The sequence below is a fragment of the Pelophylax lessonae genome (genome assembly GCF_965119305.1).
Source record: "Pelophylax lessonae genome assembly, chromosome: 9".
Classification (NCBI taxonomy): domain Eukaryota; kingdom Metazoa; phylum Chordata; class Amphibia; order Anura; family Ranidae; genus Pelophylax; species Pelophylax lessonae.
Window position 1 is genome coordinate 34,745,141 of NC_138776.1, and position 25,010 is coordinate 34,770,150.

Below are 25,010 nucleotides of genomic sequence, written 5' to 3' on the forward strand. Positions count from 1 at the left end.
TAGGTAAAGTTGATCCAGGGAATATCCGATTGCCTCTGGGGGGATCAGGAAGGATTTTTTTCCCCTGCTGTAGAAAATTGGATCATGCTTTGCTGGGTTTTTTTCACCTTCCTCTGGATCAACTGCAGGTATAGGATTGTGTATATGGGATTGTATGGTTTGGTTTTCTTTACTGTTTTTTTTTTGTGTTGTTTATTGGTTGAGCTAGATGGACTTGTGCCTTTTTTTAACCTGACTAACTATCTAACCATGTAGCTAGAAGAGTCAGTGGTGACAGTGGATGGGTCTTAGTAAAGGGGATGCTAGAGAGTATTCTGAAGATAAAGTAGATCACCAAGTCTATTGCTGGAGAAAGAGCAAGGAGACTTAACCTTTTCCATATATATATAGTTCCAGTCGGAGTATCCACAAAAGTTCCACAATTAATACTAAAAACCAATTGGCAGTAAGGATGAATGTGTGAACTGTACCCTAATCAAACAGCAAGCCCTTCAGTGGCAGGGACAGTGCTACATACAGTATAGTACACACTCAATACTTGGTCGGCGCTCCTTTTGCAAGAATTACTGCATCAACGTGGCGTGACATGGAGACGATCAGCCTGTGGTACTGCTGTGGTGTTATGGAAGCCCAGGTTGCTTTAATAGCGGCCTTCAGCTCATCTGCATTGTAGGGTCTGGTGTCTCTCATCCTCTTCTTGACAATACCCCACAGATTCTTTATGGGGCTTAGGTTAGGCAGGTTTGCTGGCCAATCAAGCACAGTGATACCATGATCATTATACCAGGTATTTGTACTTTTGTCAGTGTGGGCAGGTGCCAAGTCCTGCTGAAAAATGAAATCAGCATTTCCATAAAGCTGGTCAGCAGAGGGAAGCATGAAGTGCTCTATAATGTCCTGGTAGTTGACCAACAACAGCAGATGACATGGCTCCCCAAATCATCACTAACTGTGGAAACTTCACACTAGACCCCACTTGGATTCTGTGCCTCCCAGTCTTCCTCCAGACTCTGGGATCTTGATTTCCAAATGAAATGCAACATTTTTCACCATCCGTGATGATTTGGGGAGCCATGTTAAAAGCATGTTTAGTTGAGGTAGGAGGGTTTGCCAGGGATATAAGGAGTGCAAAAAGGAGACAAAATACAATGGCTAATGAAACCCTCCTAGCTGGGGCTGAATTAAAAAAAAAGGGGGTGGCACTTGGGGTTTAATAGGAATTAATAGTAGGGGAATGAAGAGATTGGGAATGAAAGACATGTTAAACGTAAAGAGAAAAAATGGACCAGCTGAATCCCCCAAAAGGTTTGTGTGTGTGTGTGTGTGTGTGTGTATAGAATCAGGCATGATGATCATTTTCCCATTGAGAGGTTAAACATGGGAGTAAAAAAGCAAAAAGCTTTAGTAATGATGAGTGGTGCATTAATGGATTCAGCAGGCCCAAGTGGCTGTGAATTTGAAGGGGGAATCCTTTACTAGGTTCTTCCATGACTTTAGCATTTTTTGAGTCTCCGACCTGGAGTAGCACTTAAGGGTCTCCTTCCCACCCGCACCCTGTGATTGGACTGCCTCCTTGTACTGTGGCACATCTGATTGGTGTACTGTGCTGCTTCTCTCTACCCTTCTCTAAGCTCTGCTGTACAGGGACTGTTAATGCCTGATACCAAGTTACATTCAGATATTTACACTGCTTGCAATTAAATAAAATCAGTTTCCGGATGTATTAATGAATATAGAGCTGCATTAATATGTATCTTTTATAGTGTATCTGTCCAGAGATTGGCTTTCATAAAATGTCAGCCTTTTCTATCATATGAGAGAACTGTCATTTAAGTTGATATACATTTAAATCAAAGACTGTAGTGACAAAAGTAATAATTAAAAAAAAATAAAATATAATCTGATATTAATAAAGTAGTATACTACAAAGTTCATCAATAACATAACCATGAAAGGAAAAAATAAAATAAAAATATTTTTTTTATGCATATATGTGATTGTATACTGTCCTAAATAAGATAGGTGTAAATGAACTTCTGATTCTGCATAGAAAATAATTATAATAGCATAGAATATTTTTCCTAATTTTTTTTTTTTTTTTACCACTGTAACAACTTAATTTGTCTTTGAGGACCAATGTAACTATAATCTGTACACGTTTCCTGTGGATATGTAGAGTGAAAAATTACATTTACATTTGATAAAGTTTTCCTTCCATGACCAAAACCTTATCTCAAGGTTGCTGATAAATGTACCCATTTTAGGTATATTTTGAAAATATTGTCTATACATTAACAGAAGTTTACACATACTGACACAGATAGGTGGCATGCAGCTAAACATATAAATACCCATGTTACAGTCCAAATGGTCACTCACTGGTCACCTAAACACCATGAAACTCCTTCTGATCTGTGTGCTCCTCGGAGCAGCTGGTGAGTCCTCTTTACCTTTACTTAAAAGGAAAAATCCTTGTATGCAGCAATATAGATGCTAACAAATGCACAAAGTACTTCTTATTTTGTAGTTTTGCTGGTCTTAATAGTTTTACATAGAGTTTCTGAATGACACCGTGTATTTTATTCCCAGCTGCTTTGGATGATGATAAGATCGTTGGAGGTTACACCTGCGCCAAGAACTCCGTCCCTTACCAGGTATCTCTGAACTCTGGATATCACTTCTGTGGTGGAGCCCTCCTCAACTCCTTGTGGGTGATCTCCGCTGCTCACTGCTACAAGGCGTAAGTAGAATTGTGATGGCAACAGTTTGTACTAGGATAGTTTGGAGTCATAATTGTCTAACTGGCTGGCTGTATGGTTAGTTTGATTATAGAGGGGCTGACTGGTTGGTCTGATTTCTTGATTTACTTTATATTAAAAGATTACTATCACAAAAATATTTAATTCTGGTATTGCATTAGATTATTACATGTCATTAAATATTAAGTATACTTTCCTTTTTTATTTCAATTTTTATATTCTTCACCCTATTGACATGCAGACCGAGTTGTCCTACAAAAGTGACAAGTTGGGACAAATAAAAAAGTTAGCTATACATGGCTTCGTTTTCTTTTTTTTTTCATTTAGCCAGTTGGCTGAACAAAAAAAAAGACTGAACTAAGTTTCCCATTCACATATTCAAGGTGTATTTGGATGTCCTCCCTGCTGTGTCATTGCATTCTGAGGGCGGGACTCTCCCAATGTCAGCATATACCGATCAGCGCTGCAGCTGATTGGCTACATGAGCTGACTAAGTGAAAATATACCAACAAGTCTATTCATGAAAAGTTGACATGTAGATCGGCTTCCCATGAATGCGAATGGCCATTCATGGATAGAAATTTGGCCAGTTCCTGCTGAACCAGCTGAATTCCGATCTGTCTATGGTCAGCCTAAGACTATCCATAGTGCTTACCATGAACCATGGTCCTCCTTATTCCCATGGTATAAATTCTCTTACAGAAAAAAAAACAAAACTGCTGATGCAATTCTGTAAGCATCCCTGGTGGTCTTATAGACATTCCAAACCTCTCTCACTGCCATTTATGCTGGAAATCGTAGGCAGCATCCATATTTCTGTCCTGGCAAACTCACTTTCAAAGAAAATGGAAAATAATGCAAAAACATTTCAACTTCTCCTTCACTGAATGTTGAGTGTAGCCTCTATTGCCGACATACACTGTATACAAGGCAGAAAGTTATACATTTGTCACAGGATAATTTTATGGGACTTAAAAGTAAACATGGAGCTCTATTCGACATGATAATGTTGACCAAATTAGTGTTAATAAAGTAAAATCTCGATAGCGGTGGACATTACATAATTTTATTCAAACTTCAAACAACAAGCATATACTAGTAAGATGAAAAAACATTTAATTGTAAAGTTTGCCAGATTCCCAATGCTGAGGGCTGCTTTCCCAAACATAGACTAGAAGGAAACATTGTCCACACAATGTTGATTTATATATCCTTTTGTAGGACTTGTAGACAGCGGATCCTCTAAGCGTGTTGATATTGAAACTTTTAACATCCACAGTGAATAGTGATCACCTTCTCATTCAGTCACATATGTATGTGTAATCGTGACACATAGCTTAGCTTACCACTATGAAATATAGACCTCAGATTCAATCATCATGCTTCCTCTGTATGTTTAGGGGATGTAACTTTTTGGATATTTGTCTGACTCTTCAAAAAAATATAAATTTAAATGAAAACTTTGTGCCCCGAGTTTGGATTAAATGGATAGAAAAGTAACTATTTTCAGCCTACATCACTCTTAAATGTCCAATGCAGATTAGATAGTAGATCTGGATTCCATAACTTCATTGCACACTCTTTATGTCTATCCAGGAGCCTTCAGGTCAGACTGGGAGAACACAACATTGCTTCTTCTGAGGGCACCGAACAGTTCATCAACTCTGCCAAGGTCATCAGACATGGAAGCTACAACTCCAGAACCCTGGACAATGACATTCTGTTGATCAAGCTAGCTTCCCCTGCCACCCTCAACTCCTACGTCAAGACTGTGTCTCTGCCCAGTGGCTGTGCTGCTGCCGGGTCCAGCTGCCTGATCTCCGGATGGGGCAACACTCTCAGCAGTGGAAGTAAGTCAAGGCAGTTGTATAACTGACCATTAATCTCCTTAGCCACTTGTTAAGCTAAAGTGTATCTAAAGCGAGGATATTTTCTTCTAGATAAAATGTTGAAGGGATTGTATTGCTGTCTGTGTCTCCACTTGGGATTTTCTCTCGCTCTATTTTTCCCTGGTGTTCAATAGCACTGCCCTAAATGTGAAGTTATATGCAAAATTTTTAGCTGTCACCAGAAGAGGAATATAAGGTAAATCATCCAATGGTATGAGTGGGGATTTCTTCTCACTTTGAAGAGATGTCCTCCATCTTCCTGGTATTCCTACAGGACAGGAAGCAAGAAAAAAATCTCCCCAATCACACACAGATGGCAAAAAAAAGAAATGAAATGCACGGTTTTTAACAATTCCATAATCTATATTTATCCAAGGAATATGGATAAATATAGGGAAGAATCTGAGAAAAAAAAAGCTTTAGGCGTAATTGGGGTCTAGCTTGGTGTGAGCATACCAAATTCAGCTAACAGTTACTTAAGACCTTTCCCTAAACTGGTTGACTAACAGCCGCTTAGAGGCTTCATCTTTGCTTTACTTCCTAGTATAATCAACATTTTCACTCATCCATTTATTTCTATGTAATTTATTATGTCTCTTCTTTTCTGCAGCCAACTACCCTGACCTCCTGCAGTGTCTAAATGCCCCCATTCTGACTGCTTCCCAGTGTAGCAATGCTTACCCTGGTGAGATCACTGGCAACATGATCTGTCTTGGATACTTGGAAGGTGGCAAGGATTCCTGCCAGGTAACTTCGCTAATATGTTTCATGTTCAAATATTAGAGCTATTAACTTTATGAAACGTTGAACATGTCTCTGCACATGTTGTACCCTAAGAAATGTATAAGTGGTTTGCTGTCAGGAAAGTTGGATTTGCCTAGATATCTGTGTTCAATATTTAATGAATAATATATGCAATAAAATGTCAAGAAGAATAGACTTTGGAATGAGAACCTCTTTGTCTCAATTGTGTTTGGAGAGTCCTTTAATGATAACATGACTTTCTAAATTTAAACATATTTTTTTCTTTTCTCAGGGTGACTCTGGTGGCCCTGTGGTCTGCAATGGACAGCTCCAGGGTGTTGTCTCCTGGGGATACGGCTGTGCCCAGAGGAACTACCCCGGTGTCTACACCAAGGTCTGCAACTACAACTCCTGGATCGCCAGCACCCAGGCTGCCAACTAAATACTAGACTTTTCATGTTATCTATCCACAGCTATATATCAGCTGGAATGTGAATAAAATATTATAAGAACCTGAAATGTATTGTGTGTTATATTAAAAATCAGCTGCACTTATATTTAATTTCAAAGACAGGAATATGATCCCAAGAAAATACAGTGCCTCCATCCCTAATGGTTAAAGCAAACACTTGACAGCAGTTACAAATATGATGCAGACATGTATACAAAAAAGGCTGACACAAAAAATACATATAGTAAAGACATTGTTATAATAGTAATAAGATATATTTGGTAAAAAAGTACATGGTCGTCACTAAATGTTGCAACTATGCATCTAAGTAGCTCTACACGTTTCATGGATCCCTGTCCACTCATCAGGAGCTTAAAGCCAAAGAATTACCTGTAAATGTATAACATGTGGGTTTGTATAAAAATACATGAAATCTCAAAGAAAAAAGAAATAAACAATTTTGCCTCATCACTTACACATGTCGGCATCAAAAATATACCCAGCATTTGGGGGGTGTAATGAATGAACGCACCAGGGCAGAAGTCTGATCTGGGGTCATGGCAAAGATGAAGCACCCATTCCAAAGGGGGAGGAGGGGAGGGAAGAGTTGGGAAGGCAGTCGGAAGGCAAACCAGTACATATGGCCTCATTCCGTGAGAAGTGAACATACATGTCGACAGGTGTTAATCTAAAAAAAAATGATATATATATATATATATATATATATATATATATATATACATTAAAAAGTGAAAAGTATATGCTAATAAGTAGATAGGTAGAGATTAGTGTCTGATAATGTGTTTCCCAAAGCCATGGGAAATTCAAAGGTACTGAGGGAGATTCGTAAAAGTCCAGCTTCCCCGGCCCCTCTTATGTGTAAGTCACCCTGTGTCTATTAGGGGCAAAGGGTGACCAAGAACCCCAGTTGGGTCTGCACTAATCAGACTCGCTGTACAACCACACAGGACTCAGCATTTCGTGTTACCCCGGTTATCCTGGGTTCTATATGTGTGGTTTGTGTTGAAAGAATGAAGGGCCTCTTTTACTTGGGACAATAATAATTCTGAACAATATCCCTCAAGAAATATATAAAGATAAACAATTTGACTTTTCAGATTGCTTGAATATTGTTGGAGTCTCTCATAGACCCTTGCTAGATAGTGAGGTGGGGTGGGGTTTGTTATTGTTAAGTACCTGTATCCAATTGTTCTATTGTTTCTGTCTGCCTTAAGATCAACCTATTATGGGATGTATGTGTGTATGTGGAGCGGGGGTTGTCCCACAGTGTATATCTCTTTGTGCCTGTGTTTGAAAAAGCAGTTCTTATTCTGGTTTACTCTAAAACTGGCACTGTCTAGTTCTTGGGGTAACTATAGCCAGATTCACGGATCTCGTGTTCCAGAGCTTAGGAAGCAGCTTCTTGGCAGAGATACCCAGTCGGGGTGTCCGGAGTCCATCACACTGTCAACATTTGTATCAATCACTGTATGTATAATAAATAGATTCTATTTTTGTATATCTCAGTTCTTGACCTGCCTTATTTAAAGTCCCACGATCCCTGTTCTCTGCATTAACATTTAATTTCACAACATAGGTAATTATTGAGATACAATCTTACAAACATATCATTGATCACTTAACACTCTTTTAAGGAAGACATTTAAGCAAAAATACTCTGCAAGTTCTGCCACACTACAATAGCTAAATTTCCAGAACTGTTGGCATCAACTAACCTAAACGAATAGACCCGCTCATTCAGCCAAATGGCTGTAATGTTTTACATATACAGTGTTAGTTTATGTTTAGGTGTGTACGGTTGGGTCAAGCATTTCAACATAGATAGACCAAAATGTGTGATTTAGCTTAAAATTTAGTCTGCTAAATAAATTCTGCCAAAACCACTAAGGTACACATGACTGTAATAAACAACAACTCTGCATAAATGCCCATGCTAAAGTCTTCCAAGTCCCTGACTATACATTGTGATGGCTTTTAAGTAGCTCAAATCTCAGCTACCTCATATTTGGACGAGCTAGGGAACTGTTTAGTTAAAAAAAATAAAAAAATAAAAAAGCAGTAAAAAAAATGATAACTTCAAAAACTCTCACCATGCTCCTTACTAAATCCCTTGGAATGTCTACTTTCAAAAGAAGGCTAATTTGGGGGATATTTGTACTGTCCTGGCTTGTTAGGCCCCTTCCACACAGGCGCCTCTGTTTCTCCACTGATCCCCGCTGAGCAGGCGGATGACAGGTCTGTCTTTGCTCACTGTGCAGAGTGGAGACAAACACAGTCCTGCTCTCCTCTATGGGGAAGTTGGGTGAAAATGTACCGCCAGTCCGTCTTCACTCTAACCTATCCAATGCTACGGATGGAAAATAGGAACACCATTCCTCTGGATTTTGTAGACAGGATTGGATCAGATAGTGGCGGATGGCAGTGGACCCGTCACCGCTGGCATTGGCTGCCGCATAGGGGAGAGTGCACGGTCCGATCTGGTCTGCCTGAAAAACTGACTGACTGACCCGATCAGAAAGCCCATTTGAAAGGGGCCTAAACGCTCCTTCACATGCCCCAATAGAACCCAATCAGACAGTAGTGTTCTCTGTATTTTAGCTGTCGCAGGACTGGGAAAATCTTCAAACTGGACCAAAAACAAAACAGAGAGTTAACCGGCCTTAAAAAAACGTATAATATTCACAAGATCACTTGAAACCAGTATGTAAAACACAACACATCCCCATTTTGATTAGGGTTGGGCGAACAGTTTGGCCCGATCATGAGTTTGGGCCGAACATTTGCCTGTTCAGCCGTTCAGACCTTGTGGTCTGCTATGGATTTTAGGGAAACCCCACGCCAAAATTTTAAAAAATGGTCCCCCCCAAAATCTATACCAGACCCTTATCTGGGCATGCAGCCTGGCAGGTCAGGAAAGGGGGGGGCAAGCGAGTGCCCCCCCACCTGAACCATACCAGGCCACATGCCCTCAACTCGGGGGGCGGGGTGCTTTGGGGCTTGCATGTAAGCCTTCAAAATGGGCACTTTTGATTTTTCCTGTTCAGCTCCTATAGACTTCAATGGGGTTCACTGTTTTCGGCCCATCCCTAGTTTTGATCCTTTTATATCACTAGATACAAATGACCAATAAAGGACCATAAAGGACCATAAAGTCATCCTCTGTCACTGAGTTTTGCATTAACTGACGTGTGTTTCAATGGCCAAGCCCTCTTTCCCCGAAATGTTGTTTTTAGTATACAATCAAAAGGATTTCATTATATCTGTTTAATAAGTTTATTTCAGCTGGTCCTGCCAGAAAAAAATATAACAGCTTTATACCCCATTTATACCCCAATATTCTCTGCAATTAGTGCAATTCACCTACATTTTAAATTCCCTCTGCCAAATAAACCTAACCTGTTGCAAAGAGGGTGGGCTTCAACTCCTAAAACACCACACATTTGCATCCATGGGTGACAGAGGTTTCTATACTGAGAACACCCTCACTGTACATTCCCAGCACAGCGACCAACCTGTCAAAGACGTCTCCTTGTCTCTAGTAATGATCAGGAGCCAACAGGACCAGCCCATAATCATGTGACCAATGGGACCGCCAATCTCAAGGGTCATATGATCGGACAGAACTTCATACCCCCTAGTATATTAGCTAAAATAAAGGGTGGGAAGGAGTTACCTTATTTGTTTTAAAGACATTTTGCAGTGATTAATTACTAGACATGTGCAATTTGTTTCAGTCTGAATAAAAATTCAGACTAAGTTTTTGTTATTCGGAGATTCAGATGTATCTAAATCTCCAAATTAAATAGTAACAAATTTTGTTGAAATTCGTTAAAATTTGTTTCATTTATTTATTCTGTAACGAATTTAGAATTTTCAGAACAATTGGAATTTGGATTGGTTGATAAATGATTGACTGACTCAAATTCTGTGTGAAGAAAAGCTGGTTGTTAAGCAGCGGGCTGGGAAGCCGGCCACTGCATCCTTAACAACCGATGAATCATCAGCTGCCAACTGGCTTCCCCACTGACACCTGAAAATTCAGAAAAAAAACAACGTGGGCCTTCAGGTCTGGTTTTTATTCTAAGGGAAACCCCATGCCCCCCAAAAAAAACAGCATGGGGTCCCCTCAAAATCTATACCAATTATTTTTCTGAGCATGCAGCCCAGCAGGTTTAGGAAAGATGGGGGACATGCGAGCACCGTTCCCGCCAGAACCATACCAGGCCACATGAGTTTAGTAAATGAGCAGAAGCTCTGCTGACTTCCATCATCCAATCATGTGCAAGCAAAAATGCTGTTTTCTTTATTTTCCTTGCATGTGATTGGGTATTGTTTGCAAAGTGAAGCGTTACCTCATTTTCTAATCTCTGGAGCAATTGCACTTGCAGAGTGCACAGTCTATTTGCCTTTAGTAAATCAACCCAGATGCTTCCTCATTGCATGTCAAATGCTCTCTGAAGAACAATCCAAACATGGATGTGAGCAAGTCCATATGGTGACAATATAGTTACATGGTTACATAGGTAATCTGGTTGAATATACAATCCTATACCTACAGTTGATCCAGAGGAAGTAAAAAAAAAAAAAAAAACAATAAAGCATGATCCAATTTGCTCCAGCGGGGGAAAAAGTTTACTTACTGATCCCCTAACAGGAAACCGGATATTCTGTTGATTACCTTTACCTATTAATGTTGGTACCCAGTTTGGTTGCTCTTCTCTGCACTTTCACCAGTTCCTTAATACCCTTTTCGTGAACTGGTGCCCAAAACTGAACTGCATATTCCAGATGAGGTCTTACTAATGATTTGTACAGGGGCAAAATTATATCTCTCTCTCTGGAGTCCATGCCTCTCCTTATACAAGAAAGGATTTTTCTAGCTCTAGAAACCACAGCTTGGCATTGTATGCTATTAGTAAGCTTATGATCCACCAGAACACCCAGATCCCATTCCACCATTGACTCCCCCAGTTGTACTCACCCTAGTATGTATGATGCATGCATATTCATAGTTACATAGTTAGTCAGGTTGAAAAAAGACACAAGTCCATCTGGTTCAACCAACCAACCAACAAAAAAAAAAAAAAAACAGTATTGAAAACCCAACCATACAATCCCATATACACAATCCTATACCCTCAGTTGATCCAGAGGAAGGCGAAAAACCCCAGCAAAGCATGATCCGAATTGCTACAGCAGGGGAAAAATATTCCTTCCTGATCACCCGAGAGGCAATTGAAAATTCCCTGGATCAACTTTACCTAAAAAAAAATTAGTACCCACTTATATTAAGTACACCCAGGAATGAATCCAGACCTTTTTTAAAGCAATCTAGTGAGCTGGCCAGAACCACCTCTGGAGGGAGTCTATTCCACATTCTCACAGCTCTTACGGTGAAGAAACCTTTCCGTATTTGGAGACAAAATCTCTTTTCCTCTAGATGTAAAGAGTGCCCCCTTGTCCTTTGTATTGACCTTAAAGTGAACAACTCAACTCCAACTTCACTATATGGACCCCTTCTGTATTTATACATGTTGATCTTATCCCCCCTTAATCTCCTCTTCTCCAGAGAGAATAAATTCAGTTCCTCTAATCATTTCTCATTGCTGAGCTCCTCCATGCCTCTTATCAGTTTGGTTGCCCTTCTCTGCACTTTCTCCAATTCCCTGATATCCTTTTTAAGAACTGGTGCCAAAAACTGAACTGCATATTCCAGATGAGGTCTTATTTATGATTTGTACAGGGGCAAAATGATCTCTCTCTCTGGAGTCCATACCTCTCCTAATACAAAAAAGGACTTTGTTTGCTTTGGAAACCGCAGCTTGGCATTGCATGCTATTATTAAGCTTATGATCTACCAGAACACCCAGATCCTTCTCCGCTATGGATTCCCCCAGTTCTACTCCACCTAGTATGTATGATGCATGCATATTCTTAGCCCCCAAGTGCATAACTTTACATTATCAACATTAAACCTCATTTGCCACATAGTTGCCCAATGAAACAGTGCATTGAGGTCAGCTTGAAAGTTGGAAGTTATTCCACTGCAAAGCTTGGTGTCATCTGCAAAGACTGAAATGGTACTTTTCATCCTAGACCCTATATAATTTATAAAGATATTAAAAAGTAAGGGTCCCATCACTGAGCCTTGGGGTACACCACTGATAACCTTAGACCATTTAGAGTAAGAATCATTAACCACTACTCTCTGAATTCTATATTTTAGCCAGTTTTCTATAAATTTACAAACTGATTTTTCCAAGCCTGTAGACTTTTCCTTATACATTAGCCATGTGTGGAGAACTGTGTAATATGCTTTTGCAAAATCCATGTATACTACGTCCATAGCCATCCCTCTGTCCAATGTTTTACTTACCTCCTCATAAAAAGAAATCACATTTGTCTGACAACTTCTGTCTCTCATGAATTCATGTTGACTTTTGCTTAAAATGTTTTTTTCCAGCAAGAACTCATCTATGTGGTCTTTTATTAAACTCTCAATCAATATTATAAATATATCATAATTATGCCCAATACTTTTAAAATTGGAATCACAAATACAGTCTCTTGCATCAATTTATGAAGTTTATATTCCAGTTCTTATTACTAGATACATTGCTGCATGCTGGCTGGCATGCAGACGAAAGCGCAACTGACCTAACATAAATATGTAAGGTCATCAAGTCCAGGTGAGAGCACAACTGGTGATGGTCACAAGGAATAAATAGAACACAGTGGTGGAAATACACAAGATAATGATTAATCACAAATAGAATGTTTTTTCACATATTTTAGTTGGAAAATCATTGATGCAAGAATCTTTATTTGTGATTCCAATTTTTAAAGTATTGAGCATAATATGTTATATTTATAATATTGATTGTACACCAAGCACTGCTCTTTTTTATTAATTACTTTTTGAAATTATGTTAACACGTTATAGTTTATATGAAGTTTTAGTCATTGAGTTACATCTTTTAAAGCAAAACTAAACATAAAAAGGAACATGCTCAGCATAGTATCCAACCCCAGTAGAGTGCTGTATTTAAATAAAAATATTTTTGTACAAAATGTGTGGAGGACAGATAATGCATTGAGTTTTATAGGAGCAATTAAAAGCAGTCCATGAAAAGCCAAAGCTAATGATCCATATACCTACTTAGAGCCAGTAAATCATACCTTAACCCCTTCCCACCCAGACCTGGCATTCCATTAAAGCAGAACTCAACCCAGGATTACTCACCTCTACTCCAGAGGTCTGATATCTGTGAAGTCCTCTGCCTGCGCCGCCATGTTCTCCTTGGCATCTTCTGGATGCAGATATTGGGCAATCTTGATTTGTAAGCATGGAATGATGTCACTTCCTCTCATGCATGAGAGTCATTAATCTTGGCACACTGTCAATGTGGTGGAAATGTAAGCTGAGCTGCACATGTACATTCTGCACAAGATTGTGAATAGGCTGGTCAGTTTTTTATTCATCTTTTTTTCTGCAAAGAGACACTGCATGTCTCTTCTCTAGGGTTGAGCGGACACCTAGATGTCCGTGTTCGACGGGTTCGGCCGAACTTTAAAAAAAAGTCCGGGTCCGTGTCCCGGACTTTTACCGAACTTTTCCCGGACACCGAACCCCATTGAAGTCAATGGGGACCCGAACTTTAAGGCACTAAAATGGCTCTAAAACACCAAAGGAAAGGGCTAGAGTGCTGCAAATGGCAGCAAAACGTAATTAAGAGCATGGCAAGTGCTCTGCAAACAAATGTGGATAGGGAAATAACTTAAAACAACAAAAAAAAACAGAAAAATAAAACAATGTTCTTCTTCATCTCTGAAGGACGAGGCCCATATGGAGTAGGAGGGAGGTTGAGGTGGTGGTGGATGTGGCGGTGACATAGGCATGCGCACAGGGTGTGCCGGGTGTGCCTGGGCACACCCTAATCACCTAGGGCACATAGCATTGCCAGTGAGGAGATGGGAAAGATCTCCCTCGGACCTGCTCTGCTCTATTTCTCTCTGCCTACAGGTACATGGCCCCGATACATTACTCTCCCTGCTGGCAAACACATGCATGTGTATTTCAACTTTGGGGTGCACACCTTAATGCAATAGGCTGCGCACACCTATGGGTGGTGTAGGTGGAAGCGGCGGTGGAGGAGGACCAGGGCCGGATTAAGAGCATCATGGGCTTGGTGCTGAGGATTTTGAAGGGCCTTAAGGGCCGTGCCTTGCCATGCACCCAGAGGAGGAAGGGTGCAGCCATGCATGCCTAATTCAACATGGGATGCTGTCTCTGAAGCCCATAAACACATCCATGCATCGGCAACTGTCCCTCCTTGTCCGGCCTTCGCGCTGTGTGGGGAGGTTCTGAGGGTGCTGCCTGGGGAAGCGAGCATAGAAGCCAGACTTCTGTGTTTACAAGTGACAGAAGAGCGGTAACAGTGAATATGGCCAACCCGGGGCCTATATAAAAGGTAGGGGCCTGGAGCTGCAGCTCCAATAGCCCCTACGTTAATCTGGCCCTGAGGAGGAGGACGAGGTAGCCAACACTGCTTCTTTTCACAAATTTTAAATGAGGGTACACCCCAAAAGAGTGAGAAAGAGCAAAAATGGAACAATGGGTGGGTAAGGTCGGTATCCATTGCTATTCTGCACAAGGTACGGAAAAGTCCCGTGGGATCCATGCCTGGTTCATTTTAATGAACGTGAGCTTGTCCACATTGTCTCTGGACAGGCGGCTGCGCTTGTCTGTTATAACGCCCCCAGCCGTGCTAAATACCCGTTCAGATAATACACTGGCTGCAGGGCACGCCAGCACCTCCAAGGCGTAAAGGGCAAGCTCAGGCCATGTGCCCAATTTGGAGACCCAGAAGTTGAAGGGGGCAGACCCCTCATTCACTACATGTAGGCGTGTGCACACATACTGCTCCACCATGTTGGTAAAATGCTGCCTCCTGCTAAGACGTTCCATCTGAGCTGCTGGTGCTGCTGTTTGTTGTGGCGTGCTGACAAAGCTTTTCCACATTTCGGCCATGCTAACCCTGCCTTCTGAGGTGCTGGCGGTGCCCTGGTTGCGTTGGCGACCTCCTCCTCCTCTGCCTTGTGCTTCCACTGCGGCCCCGCTGTCAGATGGGAATGCCAGCAGCATGGCGTCTACCAGCGTGCGCTTGTACTCGAGCATCTTGCGATCGCGCTCCAGTGAGTGAATTAAGGACGGTACGTTGTCCTTGTAACGGGGATCCAGCAGCGTGGCCACCCAGTAATCAGCACAAGTTAGAATGTGGGCAACTCGGCGGTCGTTGTGGAGACACTGCAGCATGTAATCGCTCATGTGTGCCAGGCTGCCCAGAGGCAACGAAAGGCTGTCCTCTGTGGGAGGTGTATCGTCCGTGTCCTCTGTATCCCCCCAGCCACGCACCAGTGATGGCCATGAGCTGGCCTGGGTGCCACCCTGCTGTGAACATGGTTCCATCTCCTCCTCCAGCTCCTCCTCCTCCTCATCCTCCTCATCCTCCAGAACTGTGCCCCTGCTGGACAATTGTGTCCCTGGCGTTTGTGTGTGCAGGAACCCACCCTCGGAGCCCCTTGTGAATGACTGCCCTGAAAGCCTTGGAAATGTTACCTCTTCATCCTCCTCCTCCTCCTCATCCTGTGCCACATCCTCTTCCATCATCGCCCGAATTGTTTTTTCAAGGAGGCATAGAAGTGGGATAGTTAAGCTGAGAACGGCGTCATTGCCACTGGCCATGTTGGTGGAGTATTCAAAACAGCGCAACAAGGCACAGAGGTCTCGCATGGAGGCCCAGTTATTGGTGGTGAAGTGGTGCTGTTCCGCAGAGCGACTCACGCGTGCGTGCTGCAGCTGAAACTCCACTATGGCCTGCTGCTGCTCGCACAGTCTTTCCAGCATGTGCAAGGTGGAGTTCCACCTTGTGGGCACGTCACATATGAGGCGGTGAGCGGGAAGGCCGAAGTTACGCTGCAGCGCTGCCAGGCGAGCAGCAGCAGGGTGAGAACGCCGAAAGTGCGCACAAACGGCCTGCACTTTCTGCAGCAGCTCTGACATATCGGGGTAGTTTTTAAGGAACCTCTGCACCACCAAATTCAGCACATGCGCCAGGCAAGGGATGTGCGTCAAACCGGCTAGGCCCAGAGCTGCTATGAGAATTCGCCCAGGCCGGGCTTGAGGCTCGCTGGCAGCAACCACTCATTTGTCTGCTGTTCCATGCTCCTCCACAACTCCTGCGCGGTGTGTGGTTTGTGCCCCAAACAGGCAAGTTGTAAAACTGCCTGCTGTCGTTTACCCCTGGCCGTGCTGAAGTTGGTGGTGAAGGTGTTACGCTGTCCGGATGGGGAGGCGGTAGAGGATGAGGAAGCGGAGTAGGAGGAGTTAGGAACAGGAGGCAAACTGAAGCACCCTGCAATCCTCGGTGGTGGAAGGACATGCGCCAAATTGCTATCCGCCTCAGGCCCATCCGCCACTGCATTTACCCAGTGTGCCGTTAGGGAGGTATAACGCCCCTGACCGTGCTTACTGGTCCACGTATCGGTAGTTAGGTGGACCTTGGCACAGATGGCGTTGCGCAGTGCACACCTGATTTTTTCCCCCACTTGGTTGTGCAGGGAAGGGATGGCTTGCCTGGAAAAGTAGTGGCGGCTGGGCACGACGTACTGTGGGACAGCCACCGACATAAGGTTTTTAAAACTGTGCGTCTCCACCAGACGGAATGACAGCATTTCAAAGGCCAATAATTTTGAAATGCTGGCATTCAGGGCCAGGGATCGCGGGTGGGTAGGGGGGTACTTCCTCTTCCTCTCAAGTGTTTGGGAGATGGAAAGCTGAACGCTTCCACGGGACATTGTGGAGATGGTTGTTGGTGACCCAGATGGTGGTGTTGCTGACAGATCGTCTGTTTGCGGGGTGGCAGGTGCCGGTATCACTACAGATGTGGCTGGAGCGGCCGAGACTGCAGCAGAAGAGGAAGCAGGATGAGCCAGAGACGTTTCTTGGTTTTGAAGGTGTGTACTCCACTGCAGCTCGTGCTTTGCACTTAGATGCCTGATCATGCAGGTTGTGCTCAGGTTGAGAAGGTTTATGCCTCGCTTCAAGCTCTGATTGCACCGGGTGCAAACCACTCGTGTCCTGTCATCAGCACATTTTCTAAAGAACTTCCACGCTAGAGAACTCCTTTGAGCTGACTTTGGTGCGCTCGTTCCCTTTCTGCGTTGGGCAGTAGCGGGCGTAGTGTCTAGGGCACGGCCGCTCCGCTTCTGCACCCTGCTCCCTCTTCTGCTGTGCTGGTGGCTCTGTGCGACCACCGCCTCTTCCTCCAAACTACTCAGGTCACCTGCATGACGTTCATTCCGTGTGGGGTCGAGGACCTGATCGTCCTCCACATCATCTTCCACCCAGTCTTCACCCCTGCCCTCCTTGTCGGTCTCCACAATGCTGAACGCCGCAGCAGTTGGCACGTGCGTTTCGTCATCATCGGAGACGTGCTGCGTTGATCCTTGCATGTACTCATCTTGAGAAATAAGTGGTTGGGCATCGCTGCACTCAATCTCTTCCACTTCTGGGGCAGGGCTAGGTGGATGGCCCTGGGAAACCCTGCTGACAGAGTCATCAAAAAGAAGAAGAGACTGCTGTATGGCTTGGGGCTCAGACTGCTTGCCTGATTTGCAAGGGGGTGAGGTGAAAGACGGTTGGACATCGGCTGCAGGTGCCAACTGTGACCTTTCTGCAGTAGACTGGGTGGGAGACAATGTGAAGGAACTGGAGGCACTGTCAGCAGCAAACCAATCTACTATCGCCTCCACTTGTTCTGGCCTCATCACTTCTAGGGGCGTATGATGACCTACCAAATACTGATGCAGGTTCTGTCGCCTACTCACACTTGAGGAAGGTGTTTCACTTGTGCGTGTAGCTGGCACAGATCGACCACGTCCTCTCCTTGCAACAGGAGCTCTACCAGCAGCACCACGACCCAGGCCAGGGCCCTTATTTGACGGTCTCCTCATATTTCTGTAATTTAAGATCTTGCCCTAGAAAGGTTTTTATTGAATAGCGGAATAGGAAATATGATCCAAAAAAGTGTATGTATCTCGCACGTACAAAACCACACTAGGCCCCAATTACTATTGTTTCTACCCCTAAAAGGATGGATGAGGAGTAGGAGGAGTATGGAACAGACAGCACCCTCAAATCTTCAGAAGTATGAGATGAACCTCAAAAACTTGGAAAGGTGGATCTCACACGTACCGACACAGACTATCCCGCAATTCAATTGATCCTCAAAGGTTTTTATTGAATAGCGGAATAGGAAATATGATCAAAAAAAGTGTATGTATCTCGCACGTACACCACTACACTAGGCCCCAATTACTATTGTTTGTACCCCTAAAAGGATGGTTGAGCAGTAGGAGGAGGAGTTTGGAACAGGCAGCACCCTCAAATCTTCAGAAGTATGAGATGAACCCCAAAAACTTGGAAAGGTGGATCTCACACGTATCGACACAGACTATCACGCAATTTAATTGATCCCCAAAGGTTTTAATTGAATAGCGGAATAGAAAATATGATCAAAAAGAAAGTGTATGTATCTCACACGTACACCACCACACTAGGCCCCAATTACTATTGTTTGTACCCCTAAAAGGATGGTTGAGCAGTAGGAGGAGGAGTATGGAACAGGCAGCACCCTCAAATCTTCAGAAGTATGAGATGAACCCCAAAAACTTGGAAAGGTGGATCTCACACGTACCGACACAGACTATCACGCAATTTAATTGATCCCCAAAGGTTTTAATTGAATAGCGGAATAGAAAATATGATCAAAAAGAAAGTGTATGTATCTCACACGTACACCACCACACTAGGCCCCAATTACTATTGTTTGTACCCCTAAAAGGATGGTTGAGGAGTAGGAGGAGGAGTATGGAACAGGCAGCACCCTCAAATCTTCAGAAGTATGAGATGAACCCCAAAAACTTGGAAAGGTGGATCTCACACGTACCGACACAGACTATCACGAAATTTAATTGATCCCCAAAGGTTTTAATTGAATAGCGGAATAGAAAATATGATCAAAAAGAAAGTGTATGTATCTCACACGTACACCACCACACTAGGCCCCAATTACTATTGTTTGTACCCCTAAAAGGATGGTTGAGGAGTAGGAGGAGGAGTATGGAACAGGCAGCACCCTCAAATCTTCAGAAGTATGAGATGAACCCCAAAAACTTGGAAAGGTGGATCTCACACGTACCGACACAGACTATCACGCCATTTAATTGATCCCCAAAGGTTTTAATTGAATAGCGGAATAGAAAATATGATCAAAAAGAAAGTGTATGTATCTCACACGTACACCACCACACTAGGCCCCAATTACTATTGTTTGTACCCCTAAAAGGATGGTTGAGCAGTAGGAGGAGGAGTATGGAACAGGCAGCACCCTCAAATCTTCAGAAGTATGAAATGAACCCCAAAAACTTGGAATGGTGGATCTCACACGTACCGACACAGACTATCACCCAATTTAATTGATCCCCAAAGGTTTTAATTGAATAGCGGAATAGAAAATATGATCAAAAAGAAAGTGTATGTATCTCACACGTACACCACCACACTAGGCCCCAATTACTATTGTTTGTACCCCTAAAAGGATGGTTGAGGAGTAGGAGGAGGAGTATGGAACAGGCAGCACCCTCAAATCTTCAGAAGTATGAGATGAACCCCAAAAACTTGGAAAGGTGGATCTCACACGTACCGACACAGACTATCACGCAATTTAATTGATCCCCAAAGGTTTTAATTGAATAGCGGAATAGAAAATATGATCAAAAAGAAAGTGTATGTATCTCACACGTACACCACCACACTAGGCCCCAATTACTATTGTTTGTACCCCTAAAAGGATGGTTGAGGAGTAGGAGGAGGAGTATGGAACAGGCAGCACCCTCAAATCTTCAGAAGTATGAGATGAACCCCAAAAACTTGGAAAGGTGGATCTCACACGTACCGACACAGACTATCACGCAATTTAATTGATCCCCAAAGGTTTTAATTGAATAGCGGAATAGAAAATATGATCAAAAAGAAAGTGTATGTATCTCACACGTACACCACCACACTAGGCCCCAATTACTATTGTTTGTACCCCTAAAAGGATGGTTGAGCAGTAGGAGGAGGAGTATGGAACAGGCAGCACCCTCAAATCTTCAGAAGTATGAGATGAACCCCAAAAACTTGGAAAGGTGGATCTCACACGTACCGACACAGACTATCACGCAATTTAATTGATCCCCAAAGGTTTTAATTGAATAGCGGAATAGAAAATATGATCAAAAAGAAAGTGTATGTATCTCACACGTACACCACCACACTAGGCCCCAATTACTATTGTTTGTACCCCTAAAAGGATGGTTGAGCAGTAGGAGGAGGAGTATGGAACAGGCAGCACCCTCAAATCTTCAGAAGTATGAGATGAACCCCAAAAACTTGGAAAGGTGGATCTCACTTGTACCGACACAGACTATCACGCAATTTAATTGATCCCCAAAGGTTTTAATTGAATAGCGGAATAGAAAATATGATCAAAAAGAAAGTGTATGTATCTCACACGTACACCACCACACTAGGCCCCAATTACTATTGTTTGTACCCCTAAAAGGATGGTTGAGGAGTAGGAGGAGGAGTATGGAACAGGCAGCACCCTCAAATCTTCAGAAGTATGAGATGAACCCCAAAAACTTGGAAAGGTGGATCTCACACGTACCGACACAGACTATCACGCAATTTAATTGATCCCCAAAGGTTTTAATTGAATAGCGGAATAGATAATATGATCAAAAAGAAAGTGTATGTATCTCACACGTACACCACCACACTAGGCCCCAATTACTATTGTTTGTACCCCTAAAAGGATGGTTGAGGAGTAGGAGGAGGAGTATGGAACAGGCAGCACCCTCAAATCTTCAGAAGTATGAGATGAACCCCAAAAACTTGGAAAGGTGGATCTCACACGTACCGACACAGACTATCACGCAATTTAATTGATCCCCAAAGGTTTTAATTGAATAGCGGAATAGAAAATATGATCAAAAAGAAAGTGTATGTATCTCACACGTACACCACCACACTAGGCCCCAATTACTATTGTTTGTACCCCTAAAAGGATGGTTGAGGAGTAGGAGGAGGAGTATGGAACAGGCAGCACCCTCAAATCTTCAGAAGTATGAGATGAACCCCAAAAACTTGGAAAGGTGGATCTCACACGTACCGACACAGACTATCACGCAATTTAATTGATCCCCAAAGGTTTTAATTGAATAGCGGAATAGAAAATATGATCAAAAAGAAAGTGTATGTATCTCACTCGTACACCACCACACTAGGCCCCAATTACTATTGTTTGTACCCCTAAAAGGATGGTTGAGGAGTAGGAGGAGGAGTATGGAACAGGCAGCACCCTCAAATCTTCAGAAGTATGAGATGAACCCCAAAAACTTGGAAAGGTGGATCTCACACGTACCGACACAGACTATCACGCAATTTAATTGATCCCCAAAGGTTTTAATTGAATAGCGGAATAGAAAATATGATCAAAAAGAAAGTGTATGTATCTCACACGTACACCACCACACTAGGCCCCAATTACTATTGTTTGTACCCCTAAAAGGATGGTTGAGCAGTAGGAGGAGGATTATGGAACAGGCAGCACCCTCAAATCTTCAGAAGTATGAGATGAACCCCAAAAACTTGGAAAGGTGGATCTCACACGTACCGACACAGACTATCACGCAATTTAATTGATCCCCAAAGGTTTTAATTGAATAGCGGAATAGAAAATATGATCAAAAAGAAAGTGTATGTATCTCACACGTACACCACCACACTAGGCCCCAATTACTATTGTTTGTACCCCTAAAAGGATGGTTGAGCAGTAGGAGGAGGAGTATGGAACAGGCAGCACCCTCAAATCTTCAGAAGTATGAGATTGTGTTCACTGTACCCCACAAAGATTGTGTTCACTGCACCCCACAAAGATTGTGTTCACTGCACCTCAAAAAGGATTTTGTTCACTGCACCCCACAAAGATTGTGTTCACTGCACCCTAAAAGGATTTTGTTCACTGCACCCCAAGAAGATTGTGTTCACTGTACCCCCCAAAGATTGTGTTCACTGCACCCCACAAAGATTCTGTTCCCTGTACCCCACAAAGATTGTGTTCACTGCACCCCACAAAGGATTTTGTTCACTGCACCCCAAAAAGATTGTGTTCACTGCACTCCAAAAAGGATGTTGTTCACTGCACCCCAAAAAGGATTTTGTTCACTGCACCCCAAAAAGATTGTGTTCACTGCACCCCACAAAGATTGTGTTCACTGCACCCCACAAAGGATTTTGTTCACTGCACCCCAAAAAGATTGTGTTCACTGTACCCCCCAAAGATTGTGTTCACTGCACCCCACAAAGGATTTTGTTCACTGCACCCCAAAAAGATTGTGTTCACTGTACCCCCCAAAGATTGTGTTCACTGCACCCCACAAAGATTCTGTTCACTGTACCCCACAAAGATTGTGTTCACTGCACCCCACAAAGGATTTTGTTCACTGCACCCCAAAAAGATTGTGTTCACTGCACCCCAAAAAGGATGTTGTTCACTGAACCCCAAAAAGGATTTTGTTCACCGCACCCCAAAAAGATTGTGTTCACTGCACCCCACAAAGATTGTGTTCACTGCACCCCACAAAGGATTTTGTTCACTGCACCCCAAAAAGATTGTGTTCACTGTACCCCCCAAAGATTGTGTTCACTGCACCCCATAAAGGATTTTGTTCACTGCACCCCAAAAAGATTGTGTTCACTGTACCCCCCAAAGATTGTGTTCACTGCACCCCACAAATATTCTGTTCACTGTACCCCACAAAGATTGTGTTCACTGCACCCCACAAAGGATTTTGTTCACTGCACCCCAAAAAGATTGTGTTCACTGCACCCCAAAAAATGATTTTGTTCACTGCACCCCAAAAACGATGTTGTTCACTTCACCCCAAAAAGGATTTTGTTCACTGCACCCCAAAAAGATTGTGTTCACTGCACCCCACAAAGGATTTTGTTCACTGCACCCCAAAAAGATTGTGTTCACTGCACCCCAAAAAGGATTTTGTTCACTGCACCCCAAAAAGGATGTTGTTCACTGCACCCCAAAAAGGATTTTGTTCACTCCACCCCAAAAAGATTGTGTTCACTGCACCCCACAAAGATTGTGTTCACTGCACCCCAAAAAGGATTTTGTTCACTGCACCCCAAAAAGATTGTGTTCACTGTACCCCCCAAAGATTGTGTTCACTGCACCCCACAAAGATTCTGTTCACTGTACCCCACAAAGATTGTGTTCACTGCACCCCACAAAGGATTTTGTTCACTGCACCCCAAAAAGATTGTGTTCACTGCACCCCAAAAAGGATTTTGTTCACTGCACCCCAAAAAGGATTTTGTTCACTGCACCCCAAAAAGATTGTGTTCACTGCACCCCACAAAGGATTTTGTTCACTGCACCCCAAAAAGATTGTGTTCACTGCACCCCAAAAAGGATTTTGTTCACTGCACCCCAAAAAGGATGTTGTTCACTGCACCCCAAAAAGGATTTTGTTCACTCCACCCCAAAAAGATTGTGTTCACTGCACCCCACAAAGATTGTGTTCACTGCACCCCAAAAAGGATTTTGTTCACTTCACCCCAAAAAGATTGTGTTCACTGCACCCCACAAAGATTGTGTTCACTGCACCCCAAAAAGGATGTTGTTCACTGCACCCCAAAAAGATTGTGTTCACTGCACCCCACAAAGATTGTGTTCACTGCACCCCACAAAGGATTTTGTTCACTGCACCCCAAAAAGATTGTGTTCACTGCACCCCAAAAAGGATGTTGTTCACTGCACCCCAAAAAGGATTTTGTTCACTGCACCCCAAAAAGATTTTGTTCACTGCACCCCAAAAAGGACGTTGTTCACTGCACCCCAAAAAGATTGTGTTCACTGCAGCCCAAAAAGATTGTGTTCACTGCAGCTCACACACAGAAAAATGGATGTGGATCACTGACACCTGCCTATCTCCTATCCCACACCACACAGCAATATCGATTGTAGTTTGTAGAACACAGTTTCCCTAAAATTCAGCAGCAGCCTCTCCCTAACAGGATTGAGAAGAGATCGTAGATCGGGACTAAGTGCAGACCCCACACAGCAATATCGATTGTAGTTTGTAGAACACTCTGACCCTAAAATTCAGCAGCAGCCTGTCCCTAACAGGATTGAGAAGAGATCGTAGATCAGGATTGAGTGCAGACCCCACCCCCCACACAGCAATATCGATTGTAGTTTGTAGAAGACACTGACCCTATAATTCAGCAGACTCTATCCCTAAAATGCCTACAACTCGCCCTGCCTAAACACTCCGACCTGTCCCTCAATTCTATCCGGACACAAATGGTTTTTTCCTGCCTGTCTTTCCCTAATCAGCAGCCAGCACGTTGATGTGTGCTCTGTCCCTGATCTAAGCAGCAGAATGAAGACGCTGCGGCTGCCTGGAACTTATAAAGACTTGGTCACATGCTTCAGACGGCCAATCACAGCTACTGAGACATTTGCAGGCATGGCTGGGATGGCTTAAGGCACACCAGTTAAACGATTGTTGATTGGCTGTTGAAAGCCCGCCATGAAAAGAGCGCCAAAGCATGCAAAACCCGGAAATAAAACGACCGAACACGGATTTTTACCCGAACATACAGTAAAGTGTCCGTGTCCGTGTTCGGGTACAAAAAATCCAATTATTCGGTACGAACACGAATAATACAGTCCGTGTTCGCTCAACACTACTCTTCTCCAATCAAGGATCTGCTTGCTTATAATTTTTTTCTGACTTTAATTCTGATTTAAGTGAGTCCTTATGCCCTGGGGGATAGGACATACTTCCTGATCACATGACCACTGTTATTGGCTGTTTCCATGATGATATGGAACCTACTGCCACCTGCTGATCATGACTAGAGACCAAGATCGCTCTGCTGGCAATGTGCAGTGAGCGTGCTCAGCATATGTGCGGAGTGTGGGTGTTGAAGCCCACCCTCTTTGCCGATGCACATAC

General features: G+C 43.2%; 1 protein-coding gene across 1 annotated transcript; it reads left to right on the forward strand.

Annotated features, from left to right (window-relative positions):
- Window positions 1-2,395: 2,395 nt before the first annotated feature.
- LOC309563164 (trypsin-like) lies at window positions 2,396-5,834 on the forward strand (the record flags this gene model as incomplete). Its single annotated transcript, XM_082267498.1, has 5 exons — window positions 2,396-2,435; window positions 2,590-2,740; window positions 4,356-4,609; window positions 5,259-5,395; window positions 5,685-5,834. The coding sequence occupies 5 exons, from the start codon at window positions 2,396-2,398 to the stop codon at window positions 5,832-5,834; spliced, it is 732 nt and encodes a 243-aa protein (XP_082123624.1).
- Between the last annotated feature and the right edge of the window lie 19,176 nt (window positions 5,835-25,010).